Here is a 24,932-nt window from a genome sequence, read left to right as displayed (position 1 = left end):
ATTTCGCACCAGCTTCATTAAACACCACCTTGCACTGAGTTAAGAAGTACGGAGGGGGGAGACACACATCATCTGAAAAGGGAACTATTAACACATTTCAGGAAAGCAGAATTGGTGTCAGAGGTCAGACCTTCATAAAATATGTTGGCAACCCTATCTTCCATCCTATCAGTCCCAATGGGCCCACCAGTCAACAATGCCATTCAAGCGTCGTGTAGACAAAATGGGGGAGGAGGTGATTGCCACTCCATACCTCTCCATCATTTCTGATAAGAGCTGCCCAATAGTGAAATGGGCTCCCTTTGAAGATGGTGGACTCTCCTTCATGGAAGGTCGCCATCTGTCTGGGATTGATTCCTGCATTGCAGAGGGTTGGACTAGATGACTTTGGGGTCCCTTCCAACTCTGTGATTCTTTGAATCTGATGATTCACCAAACCATTTGTTGAGCTCTTCTTCTCACAGCCAGCTGTTCCACCAGGGAGCAAATGTGTTTTTTTGGATTGGAAACAATGGATGGGAGTGGGGAAATGTTCTCAAAAAAATATGCTTGTACTGTCTTCCGAGCACTACCATGTCATCTACTGAAAGACAATTGATCCTACTCCAAAGGGCATGACAGTCCCTTGCATGTAATTTTCACATTTAGACCTTGCCTAAAGCACCGAATATATTTGCTCCAATTTGGAACCTTCTGAATATTTAGGCGCAGCTGTGTGTTTTGGGAGTGAGAATAGGATTCTATTTGTGGCCTGCTTCCTAGTCTTCAACTGCGCTGTTGACCAAGGTTGTTACACGAAAGAATCCTCATCCCATTCTGTTGAGTTATGAAGGAGAAGTATGGAGGGGAAAGTGATAATCCAGCAAACTTCAATCCAAGCAATGGTCTGGTGAACTGGAGGTGGGGAGAATGCCTCCAATACAGATGCAATCAAACACCTATGCATAGTATAGGGTAGTGGCAAAGGCACCAAAGTCCCTGGTTCAAATCCTGATCCTGCTTTGGGACTTGGGACAAAGACTGTTTCAGCTTCCACCAGCTCTGTCTGCAATTTGAGGATAACCGTGACCTGACTTACAGGTAGGGATGGGAGATAAATTCACTTTGAGTTTTAATAGGAACTTAGCTAACTCTGACTTCTGAAAACATTGCCCAGCAACAGCAACAATTTATTAATTGTACCCTACTCATCTGACTGTGTTGCCCCAGCCACTCTGAGCAACCCTGATGAGCGGACATCAATCATTTTTTACATGGGTTGACATTTGCTCCGATCCAGTGGTAAAGAGTAAGGGAAGTGGCAGGGCAAACAGGAAAACGCTTGGACTATGCATGGAGAGCACTGGACAAGCGGTAAACCTCAAGGACCCATGCTTCCTATGTGTGCGACTTGCAGAGGTGTAGATGAGCCCTTAGGCTAGAATCAAGGTGCTGATTCTGGTGTATAAATCCCTATACAACCTGGAGCCTGCATACCTGAAAGATCATCTCACCCCTTATATACCCAGCTGATCACTGCATTCTGCAGGTGAGACCCTCCTGCAATGCCGGAGGGTCCACTGTGCACAATGTAGGAATTGGGCTCACAGTGGAATTCCCTCCCCTTGAATATTAGATAGGCACCATCTCTGTTGAGTTTTCGACCACCTACTGTGAAGACCTTCCTCTTCCAACAAGCTTTTAACTAGAGATCTTCACCAGTCTGCACCTGTGCTGCAATTGTTTTTAAGATGCCTCATCATTTGTGTGTTTGCCCCCCTGGTCTCCTTTGGAAGGAAGCGTGAGACAGAAATTTAAGAAATAAAACCATACCTATCAAATAAGATGAGCCTTCCAAGCACTGGTTTTGACCGTGAACTCGCATCCTTGCATTGTCTGACCTATCTCTATAATGGATTGAGGTTTCCAACACAGGGATTCCTTTTGGCCCCTTCCGACTTCAGTGCTAAGATTCAGTGAACAAAGGGAATAGATGCGAATTTCCTCATTTCTGCCTGGATTTAACAACTGAGCTGCTCGTCCAATTTGAAACTCTTCCCATCCTGCCTCGCAGTTGAAAACAGACGTGCACACTTAGGAATTGATGTTTCCTGTTCTCCTAGTATTTAATTCAGGACCCAAATTGCATGTGGTGCAGCCAGTGCCAAAAGACAGGAAGTATTAATCTGACTAGAATTAGCCTAATTAAGTTTGTTGTAAAGCTGCAGAGTAGAAGCGCATGAAACAGAAGGTGGCAATTACTTGGGATTTTAAAATAAAACAGTTCCTCCACTGAATCGTAGGAAAGAACGTTCAGATAGCAATGATGGTGGTTCTCCAAGTTGTGGCTTGGAAGTTCTGAAGTCTAATGCTGCTGCACAAGTTTGAAAGGTTAAACATTTCAAAAGGTATCTGGCGTGGCACTGCGAAAGCTTTTTATAAAAGAATGTCTGGGAGGTTATAGTTAATGGGCATAAGAAGAGAAGCTATCCCTGGAATGCTTCCTTTGGTGTGTAAGTGGAAGAATCTGGAGCAAGTTGTGGACCTTCAAGAAAAGATGTGATGCTATGTCAAGTTGTCATGGCTCAGGAATCTGGTCCTACCACCCTATCTGGGTTAGGTTACTGCAGGAGTGAGGAACCTTTTTCCCTTCAAGGGCCACAGTCCTTATTGGGGAACCCCATACATGTGGTGGATGGAGCCAGAGGAGAATGTGGGTGGGGCAATGGATGTGTACAATAGGCAAGTATGTGTGTACACATACTTGCACACACCTCTGTCTCTACCTTCCAGTCAGGCAAAAGCCCCCACAGAGGGTCGGGGGTAGATCTACTATGAAACTAATGAAACTTAAGCTTCCAGACACTCCAAGTGTCCCTATTTTCCAGGGACAGTCCCAGACGCCGTCCTGGTTTCTGATTTGAGTCTAGAATGTCCCACTTTTCCTTATGTTGGAGGGTATGGAATTGACCCCTGAGCCAAGGAAATATGTAACTTTACAACCTTTAGAAGACATCTAAAGGCAGCCCTATATGAGATGTTTAATGTTTAATTATGTTTTTATATTTTTCATACAAACATATATAAAACATAATAAAACATTAAACAGCTCTGGTTCACCAGAAGCAGCTTTGTCATGCTGGCCACATGTCTGCGGACAAACGCTGGCTCCCACAGCCTATAGAGCGAGATGAGCGCCGCAACCCCAGAGTCGGTCACGACTGGACCTAAAGGTCAGGGGTCTCTTTACCTTTACCTTATATATGTTTGTGGCTGCCCATAGTGCCTGGGTATGCAGATGAGTACAGTCGTACCTCGGTTTACGACCCGCTCGGGTTGCGAACAGTTCGGGTTACGAACTCCGCAAACCCGGAAGTGTTTTCGGCCCGCGCGTGCACAGAAGCGGCGCGCGCGCTTTGCGCATGTGCAGAAATGGCGCTCGGTTTGCGACTTTTCCGGGTTACGAACCGCGATCCGGAACAGATCGTGTTCGTAACCCAAGGTACTACTGTATTATTATTATTATTATTATTATTATTATTATTATTATTATTATTATTATTACCTACAAGCTGTATTGTTTTGTATTTGTTATCAATTGTTAGACAGATAGATACAGGGCTTTCTTTCTAGAAAAAAGGTGCCAGAACTAGTTGACCTTTGTTTACGGGGGGAACCCTAAAAAACCTTCTCTCCTTATGCCTCCACTGAGCCACACCAATCGTGCCACCCGCAGCCTCTGTTGCACAGCCCCAAGTGCCATGCCACCGTTCCGCAATGCATCAAAGCGGTGCCGGAACTCAGTTCCTGTGAGTTCTGGATGAAAAAAAGTCATAGATAGGTAGCTAGATAGGCAGGTGAAGGTCAGAGGGTGTTTAGCCGTGGAGATGTGATGTTTGGGAACAAAGCCAGAAGTGAGGCCCCACTCCTGCTAGCCATGGGTGGCCGACATGCAAGTAGACATGTGACTAGAGTTGCCCTGTTTGGTGAGAAATGACCTCCTTTTGCAGGCTGAAAATCAAGGATTGCAGAAATTCAGTTCTGAGTTTCTAATATTTATCAGAGTACAAAATGGAGTGTCTTCATTGTCTTCCAGTATATCAGTTGCAATTCCAAAAGCAAGGTATAGTTTTATAAATGATTCTGTGCCTCCTTTGTGCCTTTTTGTACCCAGTTGTAGGTTACGCATCTGCCACCTTCTCTGTGATGGTTGCTGGGTTTTTAGAGGTACACAGGAAGCATTTCCCTTTGGTGGAACAGACTCTTTCAGGCAAAGTCCTCCTCGTCTCCTCCATGCCGTGCATCCATCTGGCCCCACAATACATCTTCCTCGGCTTGGCAGAAGCTCTGGCGACTCCCACCTGTAAGGGGACTCTTTTGTTTCGTTTCCTAGCCTAAAAAGCAACCGGCTTCAGCACAGAATGGCATCTGCTTGAACAGGAACAGCCAAAGCACCTTCCGTCACAATATTCACCCCTGGCACTGTTCCACAGCCTCTCTGAGCAGTCTCATTCATCACTGGCATGGAAAGAGTTTAATTTGTCATTCTTGTGGTTGCTGATCGCCGAACAAGAGTTCTTTGCGGCCATGAGAAAATTCTTCATTTACTACCCCCAGTGGGACTTTCCATCCATTTAGAGAAAGGCAGGACCTCCCATGCTAGAGTGTAAAGCAAGTTCAGAGATGCCACCCCACGGGGCTCAGTGACCAAGAAGATGTCCTTCCCTGTAGTAGTAGCCTCTCTGGGCAGCTTCCAACAAATTAAAACACAGTAAGACATCACACATTAGAAAGCTTCCCTATACAGGGCTGCCTTCAGACGCTTTCTAAAAGTCAGATGTTTATTTCCTTGACATCGGATGGGAAGGCGCTCCACAGGGTGGGTGCCACTACCAAGAAGGTCCTCTGCCTGGTTCCCTGTAACTTCACTTCTCACAGTGAAGGAACTGCCAGAAGGCCCTCAAAGCTAGACTACAGCTTCTGTATCCCTGACAACTGGCCATGCTGAATGAGGTTGATGGGAGTTGGAGTCCGATAGCATGCAAAGGGCTTCAGGCTCCTCATTCCTGATCTTTCTAAGGGCCAATGGTGGGACAGGTTCCAAGTTAAGAGCTGTCAGAGACTGGCTGGATGACGAGAAGTGGTGGGAGGCACCAGCCAGGGAACCCCCAAGGGAAAGCCATGGGGACAAAGGTAGGGTTGCCATATTTCAGAAAGTGAAAATCCGGACAGAAAAGCTGTTGGTTTTTAGAGCTTTCTTTCTTTCTTTCTTTCTTTCTTTCTTTCTTTCTTTCTTTCTTTCTTTCTTTCTTTCTTTCTTTCTTTCAAAAAACTACTTCCAATCTGGGTTGCCATACAACCAGGTTTCCCCAGACATTTCAGGGATTTTCACCCGGACGCAGTTCCCAATGCCCGAATCCCAGGTATGTCCAGGAAATTCTGGATGTATGGCAACCCTAAGAAAGGCTCAGAGCCTGGGGATTGGTGATGGGACACTAGGGAGAAGTCAGAGGGGAGAAGAGTGGGAGTGGTTGTTGGATACTGAAGGGGCAACAGGATTTAGAGAGCAGGGAGAGTCTGTGACAGAAAGCAGTTCTGACTCAGAGGCTGAAGCAGAGGAGGAGACACAAGGCTGCTGAAGAGTATGGGGAGCAAGCTCCCCTCCCCCCTTGTCTCCAAGGATTTGCAGAGTGATGCGTAGGATGGAGCCCAGACACAGTTTGAGACTGCTTTGAAAACATCTGGCAGAGGAGGAGACTTAGAGGGGGTAGAAGGCAGGAACTGTCAGTCCTGGCAACTGCTCCACAGGGCAAGACCCATTGAGACTGTTGCTGAGTGCATGGTTGTTGCCTTAAATAAAAAGTTAACTTCGCTAGCTCTGCTTTTTCGGCTGACCTGCTTCTGACTCCAGCCCTGTCAAGAGCAAACAAAGGGCCCCACCCAGAACGGTCCCTGCATTGCAATTTTGCCTCTGTCCCCTCCCGAGTACATGGAGCTTAATTTACCTTAAGCAATATTTGTGCATTGGGCATTTGTTCTCAAATGGGGGGTTTCTCTGCTGCCCTGGGCCCCTTCCGGAGGACGGGCGGGATCTAAATCCAAAACATAAAATATCACTCCCAGCAGGCAGTTGTGATAATGCGCCATTGCACCCCAACCAGAGATTCACTTCCTACCTCTTTCTTTTCATGCTTCTTGAAAGGTTCCTTCATTTCGTACAAGTTTGTGCCGGGCCGAATTCGTGGAGTTGCCTTTCAAGCCTTGACTTTCTTCAATGGAGCTGGCTGCATCATGGAGGCTTTACTTGTTCAAGCAGCTTACACTGCCTCACAAGGTAAAACAGCCTTTACGCCGAGTGAAGATGGGTGCCTCTCTCCCTCTCTCCCACCCCACCCAGCACTGCTCTCTCAGTAGGGATTTTTGCCCTCTCCCTATTGGCTATTGACTTCCATTAGACGCACATGACAAAATCTAGCTGCCAGCAGTGTATTGATCTCTTTTTCGTGATTAAGGTAGGTCACTAAGTTGCAGCCGGATTCATCAAAATGTAATGAATCATTCCTATTTTGATAGGTAGTATAATTAGTGTGGGTGGCATTTATTTATATATTACACAGGGCTTCCTTCTCTTCCACTTGGAAAATGAGCTAGGGATTCTCAGGTTACACTAGAACACCAGAGCAGGTTTCCCCCCTCACATATGTATACAAAGGATATTTATTTGCCAAAGAATTGTTTAAACGGGGGTTGAGCTAAGGATGAGCAAAATAGCAGAAATCACGTTCTTTTCTCGCTGCTTCTTAGGAAACCTAAAACTACCCCGAACGTTTAGTCAGTCTGGAGGGGTGCATTAATTTTACCACTCTTACATTTTTTTAGATTCATTTATTGTAGACCAGGAGTCAGCAAACTTTTCCAGCATGTATGTATGTATTTTGAGAGGTGGGTTTTTTTTAACAACAAGAAAATGCAGCTTAATGTAGAAACACAAGCTCTAAAAGTGGAGTGGAGATCTTTACTAAAAAAGATGAGCATTGATTAAGCCTCGCCATGGTATAGGAGGATGGGTGGTGTTAAGAACTTAAGAAGAGCTCGCTGGATCACTGTTTCAACTTGGCTTATGTTAAAGTCAGTAATATTATGAAGTTGGCAAGGGGTGGGGTCAGTTTGAATGATACCCTGAGAGTATCATCTCTGATGGGAGTCCTGGCAGCTAGATAGAGAGGCCTGGAGGGTTCATACATTTCAAGAAATGTAATTACATTTAAAGTAGCCATATCACTGCCATAGGAGATTTCCACCCATCACCTGCCAACTTTGAAAGTGTCCATCGCATTGCGGTTTAGCAACTTGAGCATATCCTTGCACATCTCTTTCATATTCACTCTTGGTTTATAGCAGGGACGTCCAACTGCCAAGAGACAGCGATCTACTCCCGGGGGGGGGGGAGTGCCAGTGATCTAACCATTTTGGGGGGGGGTTGAGCTTTTTTTAGGGGAGCAGGTCAAAGTTGTTGAGGTTTTTTTGGGGGGTCACCAAGAACACAGCTGCTAACAGACGTACGCAGCGCTACAGCAGACAACAAAGGAACTCACACTAGACCAGGCTTCCTCAACCTCGGCCCTCCAGATGTTTTGAGACTACAATTCCCATCATCCCTGACCACTGGTCCTGCTAGCTAGGGATCGTGGGAGTTGTAGGCCAAAAACATATGGAGGGCCAAGGTTGAGGAAGCCTGCACTAGATGCAGGGAAAGACCGAGGGGGGAGGGGGCGGAGCCAGTGGCATTGCAACGTAGGGGCGGTGCGCTCCCTGTGCCACATCTCTAGGGGTGACAAGGCGGCACCCCACCGCGGCGGCACAAGCAGCAGTTTGGCGGTGGCGGCGCTCCAGAGCCGTACGGATGGTGCCGGGATCCTGGCACCATCCGTATGACGCTGGAGCAGCGTCGCTGGCAAACCGCTACGTAGTGCGCACTAACAGCTTTTTAAAGTTGCATAGCTTTCAGAGGAGCACTGTCTCTTAAACTCTCTGGATGCTGCACTTCGACATCATCTTGAGATGCTGGAGTGGTTCCAGGGAGTTGGGTTGCACTAACAAAGGAGGCAACCCAGAGTTTACATATTATTCACATGGTGGAATGTTAGAGGAGGTGATGCTCTGAGAGTACCAGGTACTGTTTGTATCAAATATCTGTTGTACACTATTATTTTTGAAATGTGAAGCAATTTTGTGAAACCGCTGCCAGCATTTGCCTCTTGAATCACCCATTTGACCTGCTTCTCTAACAAGCCCCACAAACTGGCCATCCACAAATTTAGGAGGAAAACTGTTAAACTCCCCCCCCCCCCCGGGCAACACACTTATGGTTCTCTTGTATCTTACCAACCCCCTGTGAGGTAGCAACAGAGGGATCTGCCTTATACTGAATCCACACCATGGGCCAATCTAGGACAGAACTGTCTACACTGGCAGGGACTCTTCGAGATTTCCAGGCCCTACCAGGAGACACCAGGGATTGAACCTGGGACCTTGAGTTTGCAAAGTGTATTCGCTACTCCTGAGCTATGGCCTTTTCTCAGACTAGGGTAGGTTAGGCTGAGAGAGAAAGGGGGGAGGAGAGGGAGTCTGGCACAGTCACCCAGTGAGCTTTGTGTCTCTGAGTAAGGATTTGAACCTGGGTCTTCCTAATTGTAGTGCATACCACTCAACTGTCCTAATTTAAACAGGGCACCCCAGAATTAATTCCAGCTTCTGATTCCCCCCCCATTTGTTTATTTGATTTTACATGTTAAAATTTACAACCATGCCACAACATCTTCCATAAGTACAAGATTCCCACGAATCTCTGGAATTCCCTCCTCCCCCTCTGTGGGTCCCATTGTCAAATCTTTGATAATAATCCAATATATATATATATATATATATATATAAATCTCCATTGTATCCATAGTTCTCGTTACATTACAAGTGTTATTGCAATCCCGCTAACGACTTTAACTGTTTACAGTGGTCTCCAAGGTAAATTATAAATTTTCCCCATTCCTTATTATGGTATCAAGTTTATTGCTTATAGCCAAAGGCTGCTGCAATATATACATTCCTTATTAAAATTTTGGTCTTCCTGATTTTTCTGGTCATTTTTGCCAATTCAGCATAGTCCAGCAACTTTATCTGCCATTCTTCTCTGGTAGGAACTTTGTCTTCTTTCCACCTCTGGGCTAGCAGCATCCACAGCTGTCGTTGCATACATAGACAGTCTTTTCTGTTCCCTTGGATTTTGGCACCTAAATTCCTAATAAAAAAGCTTCTGGTTTGTTTGTTTGTTTGTTTCAGATAATTATATATCATTTCCCAGAATGCTTCCTCCCCCTAGAATTAATAATCTTATTGAGGGAAAAAATAATGCATACAAATAACACAAATATACATATACGTAATACATATAGTCCCTACAAACTCAAACAAGAGACCTTGCCCGGTGACCTCCCTCCACCACAGCTCAACTTCCTTAAATTTTAATTTGATTATTTCATTGCATTTCTAAGGATCTTCATCTCTTACAACCATTCCTGATTTCATTTTCATCTTTGCTTTACCTACTTAATCTATACTTACTGGGCATATATCCATATTCTCACATCTACTTTACATATTTAATCTATGCATATTAACATATTTTTAAGAACAGTATTTTTCCATGTATTCTTCAAAAGATAACATGGAAAGTTTTAAATTTTGATATGTTTGGGGTCTCATGGCTGCTGTTAGTTTTGTTTTGCCAACTCGGTGTATTCACTTAGCTTATAAATCCATTCTTCTTTAGAGGGTATTGCCTCGCTTTTCCATTGGCTGGCTAAAACTATTCTCGCTGCTGCTGTGGCATATTAAAAAAAAATCTTTTCTTATTCTGTGGGATATCACTCCCTATTGTGCCCAGTGGATATGCCTCTGGTTTCCTAGAATGCTTTTATTACCTTGCACTTCCACCACATATGATAGAAAGTGCCTTCCTTTTCTTTATATTTCCAACAGATATTTGTACACTCCAGCTTCTGATTCTTTCCCGGGGTGTCCCATTTTGGCTCCTGCACTCTGACACAAGTCTGTTGGCTCCTGGCCAGAGCGTGGGACCACAAGACATGCGTTTTGGGTGCCATGCTCTCTCCTTGGGTCTGTGCATTGCCCCCTTCTCTTTCTCCTCCTCTGTGCCACGTGGCCCGAGTGGCGCCCACTTCCGGAAGTCCCCCCTCCCCCCCCCCCCGGTGAAACGTCACCTGGAAGCAAAACAAACCCTGCAGCCTTCATGTGGGTGGAGTGGGAGAGAGGGCCAGCGAGCAGTTGTTAGGACAAAACAACCTGAGTGGTGACAGCGAGCACAGGTGCAGGATGGGGCAGGCTGGGGGAGTAGTGAGCCCCAAGGGAGGAGGGAGCTGAGTGACAGGGGACCCAAGTGAGAAGGGGTGGGCCTCTGTTGAGCTGTCCAGTGGGAAGGTAGGGTCAGTGTGGGGACTGGATGAAATTTAGGAGGAAGCAGAGAGGCGTTGGCAGAGGGGGGGGTCATTTAAAGAGTGTTGAGTGGCCCAGCCGTGCTCCGATTTTCATCAGCAGGATGTTGGAGGGTATGCTGGTGTGACAGTGTGACCGACCACTGAACAGCACTGTCTCTGGTGTAAGAGTTGTGCCAGGGAAGTGTCCCAAATCAGACCAGGCCTATGTACATGGCTAGCAGCTAGTTGTCCTAAGAGCTGCTTCTGCACCGTCCATTTAAAGCACTGTGATACGTTAAAGCAGTGGTGGCCAAACTTGGCCCTCCAGCTGTTTTGGGACTACAACTCCCATCATCCCTAGATAACAGGACCAGTGGTCAGGGATGATGGGAATTGTAGTCCCAAAACAGCTGGAGGGCCAAGTTTGGCCATCACTCTGTTAAACAGTCATGGCTTCCCCCAAGGAATTATGGGAACTGTAGTTTGTTAAGTGTGCTGAGAGGCCCCTATTCTCCTTCAAGAGCTACAATTCTAGAGTTGCCGGGAAGCCAGGGATTGAACCTGGGAACTTCTGCATGCAGAGCAGATGCTCTACCACTGAGCTATGGCCCTCCCCAAACAGAGGAAATTATTATTTATTTTGATTTGGGGCAAGAAGGATCAGTAACTGTGGGGAAGTGTTGTCTTTGAATCTACTTTATGGCAGGCTTTTTAAATATCTGAGAATTTATGTCCAACTCCCCACTCACTTTTCACCTTCTTTTCTTTCCGATACCTGATCACTCCCAACTGTTTTCACCCCTCTTCTCCCCCTCTACCTTTAAATTAATTTATCATTTTTACTGCTCTCCTCTTTGCTAAATGTTAAGGTCAAAAATCTCCCCAAGGTGCCAAGAAATTGTAATGCATCCTCTGCCAGCTGAGGTGGGCGTAGCGGGAGCGGGTGTGTGTTGCAAATGTTACATGTTAAGTAATGTTAATGTGGTGCCATTTTGCTGCTCTGCAAATGTGTCGAGTCACAAGATCTTTCTCATTCATTCTTTCTTTCTTTCTTTGATGCAATTAAGGATTCTTAACACCTATAATCACTTCAGAGAGAAAATAAATTTGAGACAGAGGAGCCATTTGTGCTTTCCGGTATTGCAGTATGTGCACCTATGCCGTTACAGTGTAATTGTTCAAATGTTGGGCATGGACCCAGAAGAACTGGGTTCAAATTCTCGCTCGGCCATGAAGCTCATGAAGCGTTCTGGGGCCAGTCACCATCTCTTAGCTTAACCTACTTCGCTTTGTTATTGGAAGGATAACATTGCAACCTTCCTAGAGTGTTTTTCTTCCAGCTTGAATGAGTCCTTGAACTCTGATCATGCCTTTTGCTTGCCTGGGTGGAGGAAAGACAGGAGTGTGCTGAACGCCTGTGTACAAAATTTACATACATTGCTCTGCCCACTTTTGCCTCTGTCCTCACCCACCACTGGCATGCGGAACCTGGAAGGTTGCCCAGAAAGGAATGCAGCCCACTTTCTTACTTCACACCTTGTACATGTCAAGGAGACATTCAACCAAACATACAGAGGGAAAACTCTCACAAAACTACACAGCCAATCAGGTTATATGTTACATCTGTCAATATTATTTCACTGCTGGTTTCTAACCAACACCTCCATCTTCCAGCCTCCTACCTTGTTGACTTTAACACTAAAAGAATTAACCCTTGAGCTGCACATGTAATATCTCTGCTGTTGCACTTCTGAGACCAATTACAGTGGTACTTCGGTTTAAGTACACAATTGGTTCCAGAAGTCTGTACTTAACCTGAAGTGTACTTAACCTGAAGCGAATTTTCCCATTGAAAGTAATGGAAAGTGGATTAATCCGTTCCAGACGGGTCCACGGAGTACTCAACCTGGAGCGTACTTAACCGAAAGTATGAGTGTAATTGGTTCTGGAAGTCCGTACTTAACGTGAAGTGTACTTAATGTGAAGTGAACTTTCCCATTGAAAGTAGTGGAAAGTGGATTAATCTGTTCCAGACGGATCCGCAGGGTACTTAAACTGAAAGTACTCAAACCAAGGCCTACTTAAACCAAGGTATGACTGTATCTTGTGGAACTGTAGGTTCTCTCACATTGGAGGTCTTCAGGCAGAGGCTGGAGACCCATCTGTTGGGGAATACTCTAACATTTGGTTTTCCTGCCTAGAGCAAAGTCCCATTAATTTAAGTGGATCTTCAGTGCAGCTAACTTTGTTTATACCTGAACCGTTGTTGTTGTTGTTGTTGTTGTTGTTGTTGTTGTTGTTGTTGTTTAGTCATTTAGTCGTGTCCAACTCTTCATGACCTCATGGACCAGAGCACGCCAGGCACTCCTGTCTTCCACTGCCTCCCACAGCTTGGTCAAACTCATCATCTCGTCCTCTGTCGTCCCCTTCTCCTTATGCCCTCCATCTTTCCCAACATCGGGGTCTTTTCCAGGGAGTCTTCTCTTCTCATGAGGTGGCCAAAGTATTGGAGCCTCAGCTTCACGATCTGTCCTTCCAGTGAGCACTCAGGGCTGATTTCCTTCAGAATGGATAGGTTTGATCTTCTTGCAGTCCATGGGACTCTCAAGAGTCTCCTCCAGCACTAGAATTAAAAAGCATCAATTCTTCGGCGATCAGCCTTCTTTATGGTCCAGCTCTCACTTCCATACATCACTACTGGGAAAACTATAGCTTTAACTATACGGACCTTCACAGGGAAAACTCTCACAAAACTACACAGCCAATCAGGTTATATATTATATATTATATATTACATCTGTGAACATAAATACATTACTCTTGTTGTTGGTGGGAGAGGACAGGGCTGAGTGATAAACCGAAGGCCAATTGAGACTGATCTTTTGGAGCACCACCAACCTCCAACCACCCCCACCTGCCTGCCTTCTTGCAACCAGTCCAGAGGGTAGCACTGCCTATAAGCTTCCTCTTCCTTAGTCTCACTTTTGATCTTGTAGAATTCAGCAGGGGAAACGATGAGGGGGAAACTAGAATTACAATGTCATTGGCTCTGGCTCCACCTACTGTTCACCTCCCTACCTTCCACCCTGCCAGTACAAATGGTCACAAGCCGCCAATATCAAAGATTAATTTGGGCATCCATGCATTACAGTAAGACTTCCAGTTAACTCTATGTTGGTTGTTCTGCTACAGAAGGGATGCTATCATATTGCCAAGTCTCCAAGTCCATCCGACAGGTCTGGCACTCTAGCCTGGGGATTGGAACCCAAATTTCCCAGATCCGCAATGGCGCAGAATTTCGAGGAACTTTCAGACGAGGATATTTGAGCCTCATTTGCATCCCGTAGCATCTTGTTAGTCTAGAGTTGCATTTTTGCTGGCAAAGTGGGTGAGATAGTCACCCGGCGCTTTAAGTGGCGTTAATCATTTTTTAAAATGTATCTATGAAGGGTGGTGTGAATATGATAAAATAAGACTTCTTGGGAATTTGATGAGTGCAAACAGATGACGGGTGACAGTGATATTTTCAGTACAAGCTGGGGAAGTGGATTTCTTGAGGCTCTTTCTACCTCCCTTGACATTTTAATGAGACACATGACAAAACCTATCCCCCTGTGCTACTTGTTATGGAGAGAAGTTTTTTCTAAAAAGTTGCAGTGCAAATATGTACACTCGGGTTGGGTTGGAGGTTAAGAGTGGAGGAGACTGCCCAGAACCGGTTCCTTTTGACTCCATCTCGCCTCGGTTATAAGAGCCCCATTACATCCATGTTAGGCTGTTGGGATGCACTGTACATGGGGCAGCCTTTAAAGACTGCTGTGAAACTACCAGGTACGTTTAGGGTTGCCATATTTACGAAAGTTGTTAAGATTTTTTAGGAAGACCCCAAACCCATTTTTTTTTGTTTGACTTCCCTAAGATCCAGGACAAAGCACCGCCTTTCGGAATTTCCCTCCAGGCATCAATTCCGCCTTTGAAATCTCAGTAATGTCCGGGGAAATCTGGACGTATGGCAGCCCCTGGACATACATTGGCCCCTGCTTGTTTCTGGGTCCAGTTTAAATTTCAGGGAAAGGGTGCAACTCCATGGTAGGGAATCTGCCTTGCAAACAGAAGGTCCCAGCTTCAATCCCTAGCTTCTCCAGGTAGGACTGGGAATGTGCCCTCTGAAACCTGCAGAGCCACTGAGCTAGATGGACCAATGGTCTGAGTCAGTATAAGGCAGCTTACTATGTTCCGGTGCTGCTGGTAACCTTTAATGCCCTAGACCAGTGGTTCCCAACAGGTGGTCTGCGGACCCCCAGGGGTCCGCGAGCTATGCCAGAGGGGTCCGCAAGATGCTATTAGAATATATTAAATATATTTCGTATGAAAACAGATTTTTTGCTTTGGCCGTTTCCTGCATGAGCAGAGTCTAGCGCAAAACTAGAATTAGATAGAGGCAGTAGTTCTGCTGTGTGCCATTAGGTGGCGCTTTACAAACACTACTGTTTTGCAAAGAGGCAGCGCACGCATTCTACTAACGCTCACCTCCCCAAGATGCTTTGCGCGCGTCGGCTTCATTTGTGCACTACTACGCAGGTACCCTGTCTTCTCCATTCCCCTCCCTCCTCCCTGGCGCACGCTGCCTCTTTGCAAAACAGTAGTGTTTGTAAACAAAGTGTCGTTTTTCGTGGAAGCTACAGTTCGCGTAGTTAAAAATGGACCGTTGGTTAAAAAGTGGTTCGTTAAAACGACAAAGGCCTACAGATGAAGAGGAAGATAATACATTTGATGTTCAAGCAACTGTAAAAAACATATAAATATAAAAAGACTCTTAATTTGGCTCTCACTTTTTAATTTTAGGATTAGGAATTAATGGGGGTCCTTGTCACAAGAGTGGCTCGATGAGGGGTCCCTGAAAATTTTTTGTTGGGAACCCCTGCCCTAGACAGTTTGGGACCCGGTTATTTGAAGGGTCAGCTACACCCATATGTACCTGCCCAGGCATTAAGATCAATCTCAGAAGCACTTTGCATGGGTGTACCAAAAAAGAACCATCAAATTATAGACAATGCCCTTTCAGTGATGGCCCCATATCGGTAGAATTCCTTCCCTAAGGAGGTATATGTGGTCTCTATTTTACTGGGTTTAAAGCAGCTCCCCATTGCTTTTCATAGAGTCATAGAGTTGGAAGGGACCACAAGGGTCATCTAGTCCAACCCGCTGCGATGCAGGACTCCTTCACCCAACGTGGGGCTCGAACCCACAACCCTGAGATTAAGAGTCTCATGCTCTACCAACTGAGCCATCCTCTGGGCTACACCTAAATAATAGGTGTAGTGCTGTGTATTGTGTTAGCTGCTACTATTCAAAATCTTTATAATGTGTGGAGGGTTTTTAAAAATGGGAATATGAACATTGTTTTTATGTTCCATTTGGGTGTGAGCTACAATTGATAGGATTTACAATGACAGGTAAATTCTGAAATAAAAATATACCTATGTGTGATGGTGATCCTCTCATTCAGCCTCCGATTGATCCTTGCTACCAGCATTTTCCTAAAGTGTAATTACACGGTTGCTGAAAAGCCAGATTGATTAAAAATGAAATCAATATTTTAAAAGATTGTTGTTGTTGTTGTTGTTGTTGTTGTTGTTATTTTGAAAATATAACATAAGGAAATAGGGGAGAAAGCCAGATTTAAAACATTGCCATCTGACATTAACGGGAGGAATATTCCATCAATCCTAACTTAAATGCATAGATTAATATAGGAAGTCAATATGTCCAAACATGTCTAAATCAGATTGGCAATTATAAGCCTTGTATTCAAATGTAGAAAGGGCAGTTTGGTCTTCGGACAACTGAGTAGTGTATGGGTGGTTATTTGTCATTCCAGCTTCGCAGTATATGTTTCTTTGCCACCATGAGGGCAAAGAGGATCCAATTTCGTTGTCCGTCTCTTAGTCCCCACATCGCAGGGCTATGATTTAGGAGTATGTGAACATCCTCAAATATCGAGGATTCTGTCAATATGAAAAATAATTTTTGGCCTCTAGTTGACTTTAGGAACCCTTCAAAACTTGAGCCTGGGGTCTGTTTCTGATACACACTTCCAAGCATATGCATGTCACTTCCGCTCCTAGAACTGCCTATTCCTGTAAGCATTTCGAGAATACTTCAAATACTTTTTTGAGCTCAAAGTGAGTCTGTAACAAACAGGCTTCACAACTTGGTGTGAAGATTCTACCACTTTGCTCCACACATGCCAAGCCCTGGCATGCCAAGCTTCTAGTTCCCATTCCTAAACTTGGGAGCTTGGGATGGACTGGGCATCTAATTCCATCCTATTTTCATCTTATTGGAGCTTAATTTGTTGGGTCTTATTTCTTCCAGTGCATTGGATCTGTTCGTTGGATCTTATTTTGTGTGCACTTTTTACATAAGATATCCATGTTTAACATAAAATATACACACTTTTCAAAAAAAATCATACTTCCATGTACATTAACATAAAATATGTATTTTTGAGCATGACTTTGACGCATGAAAAATGCATTGCAAAATCTGGAGGAACGTGTGATCTGACTGGAAATTGCCTTCTGATCCACTACGGTAGTAGTTTTGAGAATGTCAGATCCAGTCAGTCCACAGCAAAGAGTGGATCAAACTGTTTCCTCCCTGTTCCCTAATTCTAGCCATTTTCTGTTGAACTCAACAAAATGAACTGTGTCTAAGGATGGGCAAATCTGTCCATTTCAATTCCTCTCTGCTTCTCTTTTTCGCAGTCTTAAATTCAGCTCTCCGCATTTCTGCAGCAATCTTTTTTAAAAAAGAAAAACCTTTTGAACATTCATCAGTGCAAATTCCTCCTAACGATCACATTTTTGTATGCAGTATTGCCTAACGCATGTATTTTTCTGCAAGCATCTTCCCCCAACACAATGTGTTTTTTGTTTCTTGTTTCCTGAATATATGCCTTTTGCTGTTGCTGTAGAACTGCGTCGCAAAATTCAGAAGTGTGCGGATTTCAAAGGCTAGCTGTGCTTCGCTTTGCATATCGGTTTGAGAAGTGCAACTTAAGTCGTTTCTCATTAATATGCAAACAAAAATAGATTTCCCTCCCACCCATAAGCTGTAAGCACAGGGACCCGTATAAAATCCTGCCATCCCGTCAGACACACTTATTCTCTCCTCGAGTCCTTGCAGCCTCTGGGATGTGTAAAATGAAAAGCTGCTTGATTATGAATGATGACTCTAAAAGTTTATAAGCTACTAAAGGGGGAAGTATATAGTTCCTAGGTGCTCAGTCAGCTGGCAGTGTTAAATGATATGTTTTAAACCTAGCTCGGGGAGTTCGGCTCAGTCTGTTGCATCTTTGAGGAGTGAGACAAGGGGAGTGGAGGAGGAGGGGCTGCCGCTCTGCACCCTGACAAATGAAGGCAGTTTTTGTCTGAGGAACTGAGCGGGAGCAAACTCGGCTGGCACCCGACTGGCAACTGACAGCTTATTCTTGTTGATCCAGTGGAGGAAATTGCTTAACAAAGTTGTGTTTGCAGTCGTCCAAGAGAAGGGCAGAAAGATCTCACCCCTCACTCCACAGGCCCAGCTGCTCTTGCAGCATAACTCCCAGTTTGGCCTTCAACACGAACTGGTATACAAAACTGGTTTGCACGTGTTTTCCAGCAAGAGGGGACCCTCCAGAGTCTCTCCCGGCTCTGAAGTCACTCCACGCCTCGCGTGACAAGTGGGGTTGTATGTATACAAAGATTGTACACGTTATAAAAGAGGAAGCAGAGGCATGCCCCTCCAAACCTACAATGATGCACTGTGTCTACCACAAGTCGTGGAGTGGAAACTCGGTCATCCTTCCTACCTTTACTGTGCTTAGCACAGCAAATGTTCCTGTATATCGAAGATGTCATTTGATTCTCCAACATGGTGCCCGTGAGCACCATGCTGCCCTTGGGACATGTCCCTTGGCACCTGCTAAGACCCCCATGCATGCTTAGCGGTGCCAGAGAGAGGATCTTTTTGAAATAATTTTTATTTGATTTTACAAATACAAGGTTATAAAAATCCAAATATAAGTCCATATACAGAGACTCCTCCAAATCTCACGACTTCCCCACCCCACCCCACCTTCCATGGGGTCCCATTTTAAACATTTAAAACTACATATTCTTCTGGTTACAGGTAGGTAGCCGTGTTGGTCTGGATCGAAGTAAAATAAAAAAATTCCTTCAGTAGCACCTTAAAGACCAACTAAGTTTTTATTTTGGTATGAGCTTTCGTGTGCATGCACACTTGAAGAAGTGTGCATGCACACGAAAGCTCATACCAAAATAAAAACTTAGTTGGTCTTTAAGGTGCTACTGAAGGAATTTTTTTATTTTACATATTCTTCCATACTCTTAACTTTTAAATCACTCCATATAGTCCATTATATTTGTTACGCTACAAGTGAAATGAAAATCCTGCCAGTGTTTCCATCTGTTTACAGTGGTCTCTTAGATAACTTATAAATGTTTCCCATCTTTTTGTAAAGTTTTTATCCTCTTGGTTCCTGAGTTTTCCAGTCAGCTTTGCCATTTCGGTGTAGTCCATCTGCTTGGTTTGCCATTCCTCTCTGGCCGTGTCTTCTTTCCATCTCTGGGTGAGAGAGGATCTTTTTGTGTCCTCTTTGGTATGTGCATAAAAGCACTTCACAGGAAGCAAATAGCTATTTTTTATCAGTGTATTTTTACTGCCAGAGGAGAGGCGCTTGTGGAATTTTCTGCTCCACATACTGGACTTAGGTACTGCATATGCAGACCTGGGGGCAACTTTTACGGCTCCAACTCTGGTAACAAAATATCATAGGTTAGCCCTGGGGGCTTTGTGACTAGGGCTGGGGTTGAACGGGTTGCTCTGCCCCATTTAGGTCTTGCTTCCAGTTAGACATGGATTTGTTTACCTGCCTCCCTCCTATTCCTGTCCCATTTCATGCTGTTCCTTTGTGTCCCACTGTGCAAATTTTGTGCGCACCATTTATGTATATGCACTTTTAACACACTTTCCAACACATTCTCCAATACAATATGATTTTTTTAATGGGAAATATTTTGTGTGTGAGGAACGTATGTAAATCTGTGCACACATTTGGGGCACCAAAAATGCATCGCTGTATCTGATGAGGTCATAGAATCATAGAGTTGGAAGGGACCTTAAGGAGCATCTGGTCCGAAGCGCCCCCCCCCCCGGTGAATCCATAATCTTACTGGGAGTTACCTTCTTACATGCAAGAAAGTTGGGAAGCAGTGGGTCAGGTTAATCTACTGTAAGAAGCAGACCACACAGATTCCAGCCTCATCCCTACTTGTGATTAAACACGCAAGTCATTTGACAATCTCATGCTTTGTGTCAAGGGACCCTTCTGAGGTTTGAGGGTATCGCTCTATCGCTCTATTCTGCCTTGGCCAAACCACACCTGGATTAATGTGTCCAATTCTGGGCACCACAATTTAAGAAGGATGTTGACAAGCTGGAATGTGTGCTGAGGAGGACAACCAAGATGATGATGATGATGATGATGATGATGATAATTTATTTATACTCCGCCCATCTGGCTGGGTTTCCCCAGCCACTCTGGGCGTCTTCCAACAGAAAAATGAAATAAAATAATCTATTAAACAGAAAAATGAAATAAAATAATCTATTAAACAGAAAAATGAAATAAAATAATCTATTAAACATTTAAAAAGCCTCCCTAAACAGGGCTGCCTTCAGATGTCTGGACCAAGGGTCTGGAAAATGAGCCTTATGAGGAGTGCTTGAAGGAGCTGGATATGTTTAGCCTGGAAAAGAGGAGACTGAGAGGAGATATGATAGCCATCTTCAAATATCTTAAGGGCTATCACATGGAAGAGGGAAGAGGTTGGTTGGTCATCTGTCATGGATGCTTTAGCTGAGATTCCTGCATTGCAGGGGGTTGGACTAGATGACCCTCGGGTCCCTTCCAACTCAAAGATTTTATAAGGGGTGTGGCACTCTACACTCTATTTTTCTGATGGGTTTCTTGGAGCTCATCTAAATACAGTTTTTTCTTTTTCTTTCCCCCAACAGGTGACTGGTTTCCAAATATTCTAAATGAGGGTAAACTGGAGCGGTTTTACTTCTTTTTGGCCTCACTAATGATGATTAACACTTTAGGCTTCTGGGCCATCTCACACAGGTAAATCCTTGCATATTAAGCATATTAAATCTTGACGCATTGTCCTTGCATATTAAGCATATTAAATCTTGACGCATTGTCTGACCAGCCTGAACGGAATGAATATTCACATATGATGCTGCATTTTCAGACAGGGCCTTCTCCAAGTTCCCAAGTGAGAAGCCACTAGAAAGAGGGCCCTTTCAGTGGTGGCCCTTCCTGATGGAATGCCCTCTGCAGAGATGCTGGCCTGGGGCATACAATCCCAGTCTTTTAGATGCTTTTAGGTAATTTCAGTTACAATCTATTGAGTGCTTCATACACCAAACATTGCCTTTGCTGCAAAGGATGCTGGTTTTAGCTGCTGTGTTCTATGTTGATTTGGGGCTTTCACATTCTTGTGCTACAGTGAACAGGGATGGGAAACAGAGCCGAATGACCCTGAATACCATAGCTGTGTCAGATGGGCTTAAACAACACCTTTCAAAATAGGCTTAACACAAACAGAAATAGGGACTTTCTTTGCATAAGGTCCCTGATCTTAGGTAAAAGGTGAGCAGCTGTCAGTCACAATTCTGGGATGCTTACACCTTTGGCTTGACTCTGCATGAGGCAGTTCAACAAATTAGAGGCCCTTTTCCACAAGAGGTCCGGAGGATGGCAAAATGAGAACGGGCCTTTTCTGCAGTGGCTCCTTGTTTGTGGAATGCTCTCCCCAGGGAGGCTCACCTGCCGCCTTCATTATACTGTACAGTCATACCTCGGTTTAAGTAAGCTTCAGTTTGAGTACTTTCAGTTTAAGTACTCCGCGGACCTGTCTGGAACGGATTAATCCACTTTCCATTACTTTCAGTGGGAAAGCTCACTTCAGGTTAAGTATGCTTCAGGTTAAGTACGGACTTCCAGAACCAATTACACTCATACTTCGGGTTAAGTATGTGTCAGGTTGAGTACTCCACGGACCGTCTGGAACAGATTAATCCACTTCCCATTACTTTCAGTGGGAAAGTTCGCTTCAGGTTAAGTACAGACTACCGGAACCAATTGTGTACTGAAACCGAGGTACCACTGTACACCTTTAGGTGCCAGATGAAAATGTTCCTCTTCAACCAGGCCAATGCAATTCTGGGCCAATGCAATAGATTCAAACTACAAGAAAGAAGATTCCACCTAAACATTAGGAAGAACTTCCTGACAGTAAGAGCTGTTCGACAGTGGAATTTGCTGCCAAGAAGTGTGGTGGAGTCTCCTTCTTTGGAGGTCTTTAAGCAGAGGCTCGACAGACATATGTCAGGAATGCTTTGATGGTGTTTCCTGTTTGGCAGGGGGTTGGACTGGATGGCCCTTGTGGTCTCTTCCGATTCTATTATTCTAGGCCTCGCGCTAATTGACATCCAATGCCCTTTTAAATGTGTTGTGGGAGGGAGGAATATTGCTTTGTTCTTATTCTTGTTTTTAATGTGTATTTGGTATTTTTATCTTGTCTTTTTATGCTATGAACTACTCTGATATCTTCGGATGAAGGGTGGTATACAAATTTAATAATAGTCATAGTCATAGTCATCGTTCTTTCCCTTTTGGGCTCTTGAAGGCATTAAACATGGCTGGCATATCCAAACTGGCATTGCGCTTCAAATGTCTTTATACTCTAGAAGCCGCCCAGAGCGGCTGGGGCAACCCAGTCAGATGGGCAGGGTACAAATAATCAATCATCATCAAAGGAGATTTAATTTATTTTTGCTTTGCAGGTACACTAATCTGCAGCAGGACTATGACAAAGGATTCAGAGGGAGTCTTCTTCAAGAGCAACTTTTACAGCATGAGAAATCGCTTATATTTTATGACAGCATCCTGGATTGCCCCTCTCCTTTGTCTCCCGTGGAGACTCTCCTGTGAAATCTTGCTCTGAAAATGACTGGTTGGTCACACGGCGCAGTCAGTCACCAGAGTATTGTCTGTCAGATTTTAATGATACATTCCTGTCTGTGTTTATGAACTGACTTAACAATAAATGGATTGTTGTTTCTCCTTTTCATGTCCTTACAAGATAGATAACGTTTGAAATCTCAGCGAGAGCATTCAGACTTTGGCTCCAATCCTTAGCTTTCCATCGGCCTAGCTCCCTTTACTGAGACACCCCAACAGGTGCCTTGTAAGTGGGCAAGAGGAATACTTACAACTTCGTGTTCCATGTGTGTGCGAGTGTGCAAGAGTTCACTCTGAAAATGACATTTGCATATAATAAAGTCTCTTGCGACTCAATGCTGTGTAAGTTTCCTGTTCCAGAAGGTTGGGAATCTGTGTCTGTTGAGCAAAAAGTTCAGGCGATTGAGGCAGTGCAGTCAGCAGTAAGGGGTAGGAAGCACGAAGTAGTGGTAATAATACTAATAAAGCATTAGAGTGGCTGATATGTTTCTCAGCAACCACTCCAACCTGTGTTTGCTGATGGTATGCAAAGCAGCAAGAGGAAGATGTCCACTTGCACATGAGAAGCAGCAGAAACATAGCTGGGGCTGATGGGAGATGGGGTTGAAAATACCTGGAGAACACTAGGTTAGAGAAGGCTGTAGCCAAGTGTCAGGGACTGTGCTGAGGAGGGTTGGACTGAGGGGAAATGGTGGGAGCCACCCCTTCCTCCTGATCCTGAATCTTCCCAGGAGCAGGAGGACAGTATAGATTTGGAACGGTGGTTTGCAGAGGGGCATATTTCAGAAGGCAGAAGCTGGGAAATACTGGATGGGGAACAGCTAGCAGAAGAAACACTAGAAGAGGGAGAGTTAACAGATTCACAGTCTCTGGATAGTATCCACCACCACCCCCTCCCCCAAAGTCCTGGAGAGCTCAGAAAGTGGCAGAACAGGAAACACAGCAGCTCCAAGCTCAGATTACAAGAAGAAGTGACATATATCAATTGGGACAGAGGGGGGAGTGAGCCTTAATTGGGAGCACTGCCATTTCTAGGAGATGGGTTCTTTGTTCTCTCGCTGTGATTATTAAAGTTTCTAACTGGTAATAAAACTCCTTTTCCTTTGTTCTGCTTATCTACTGCCATGGGGGAGGAAGCCGATACCCTGAAGCCTGACACCGAGGGTCTCATGCTTCCTCTCCCCTGTCATTTCAAGGCATTATGTAATGCCCAGAGCCACTCAGAGAGATTTAGAACATTGAAAGCAATGGAAACAGAAGTAGGGAATAGGCTCTGTACTGGACTGCACCAAGAGGATAGCAAGGTTCCAGGTGCCTCTTCCAGCCCTACCTGAGGATGCCGGGGAATGAACCTGGGAGCTTCTACATCCACAGGCAGGTGCTGTACTGCTGAGCTAGGGCCCCACCCTAATCCAGTGTAGTTATAGCCATTATTCAGCGACCACAACCCAAACCCACAAACCAGATGCTAAACCCCTTCAGCCTGCACATCAAAGCAAACTTCATTAAAAAAAAAACCCAACCTGTAAATTACCAAGCCTACTCTGAATGAGTTAAATGTATCTGCTGGATAACATTAAGAAGTGCTCTTCAAAAAAAGAATTCGAACCATTTCCCAGGTACTACGGGCAAGACAAAGCATGTGGGACATTGTTTCAGGTAGAATGGGGGGGGGGGAGAGATGCAGAGAGATCAGTGGCAGGGATTAAGCTATCCATCTGTTGAGTTTGCACTGATGATGGAGCACATGCTCTCCATTGCAATGAGATGCGTTAAAAGAGCATTTTTCATTTCCACTGCCTAGCAACAAAGTCATTCAGCACCTGCAATAGTTTAAGCATTAAGCATAATTGGCTTTGCTTGACATAAATCTGTAGTTTTGTAAATAAGAACAGGGTAGTCTCGTCGTCATACCAATTAGCAGAAAGGAATGCTTTCTTGATGCCTGCTGTTTTTGGAGAGGGTAGATGAGTCTCTTTATTGAAAGGATTGCTCGCGGGCAGCGCCTAGTGTTGCTGAAAGTTTGCCAAGGAAGCTCGGAGGGGTGACCTGAGGCTTCCTGAATGACCTTAGGCCAAAAAGGAGAGGATCCTTTGTCTCCCTCCACCAACGCTATGGCTCCATTCAGCAAAGTCTCTCTGCTTCATGAGCGTTCGTCCCAATTCATTCGCACAAAATTTCTGCAGAGGTTATGCAATGCCAGTTTCAAATGTTAGAGCGACTTCTCTGATCTCTGTGACTGTGTTCTGCTGGGTGACACAGATGCTGTTAGGCAGTTGAATGTCCATGCATAATCTTGTCTATTTCCCTCCCACCCACCCACCACCCTCAGCTCGGCCCAGAGCATTGGCATCCCATGCTTC

At 44.8% G+C, this 24,932-nt stretch overlaps 2 protein-coding genes and 1 non-coding gene across 3 annotated transcripts in view; 1 reads left to right on the top strand and 2 right to left on the bottom strand.

Moving 5' to 3' along the window:
* MGST1 (microsomal glutathione S-transferase 1) overlaps nt 1-6,337 on the bottom strand; it is a 70,691-nt gene extending 64,354 nt beyond the window's left edge. Inside the window, exon 1 of the mRNA XM_035127312.3 lies at nt 6,156-6,337. The gene's annotated coding sequence lies outside the window, so the exon portion shown is untranslated. The remainder of the gene's footprint in view (nt 1-6,155) is intronic.
* Nucleotides 1-22,903, top strand: part of SLC15A5 (solute carrier family 15 member 5) — a 43,390-nt gene extending 20,487 nt beyond the window's left edge. The window contains exons 6-9 of the mRNA XM_035127308.3: nt 4,154-4,342; nt 6,182-6,313; nt 20,556-20,664; nt 22,392-22,903. Coding sequence (XP_034983199.1) covers nt 4,154-4,342; nt 6,182-6,313; nt 20,556-20,664; nt 22,392-22,539 — 578 coding nt within the window. The 3' untranslated portion in view covers nt 22,540-22,903. The remainder of the gene's footprint in view (nt 1-4,153; nt 4,343-6,181; nt 6,314-20,555; nt 20,665-22,391) is intronic.
* TRNAK-CUU (transfer RNA lysine (anticodon CUU)) lies at nt 15,694-15,769 on the bottom strand. The gene has a single exon. It is a non-coding gene; the product is annotated as a tRNA-Lys (tRNA).
* Nucleotides 22,904-24,932: the final 2,029 nt, after the last annotated feature.

This window comes from Zootoca vivipara, chromosome 9 (genome assembly GCF_965207765.1).
Source record: "Zootoca vivipara chromosome 9, rZooViv2.hap1.1, whole genome shotgun sequence".
Classification (NCBI taxonomy): Eukaryota; Metazoa; Chordata; class Lepidosauria; order Squamata; family Lacertidae; genus Zootoca; species Zootoca vivipara.
The sequence above is the reverse complement of the archived record's forward strand: the minus strand, read 5'-3'. Positions and strand labels throughout refer to the sequence as shown.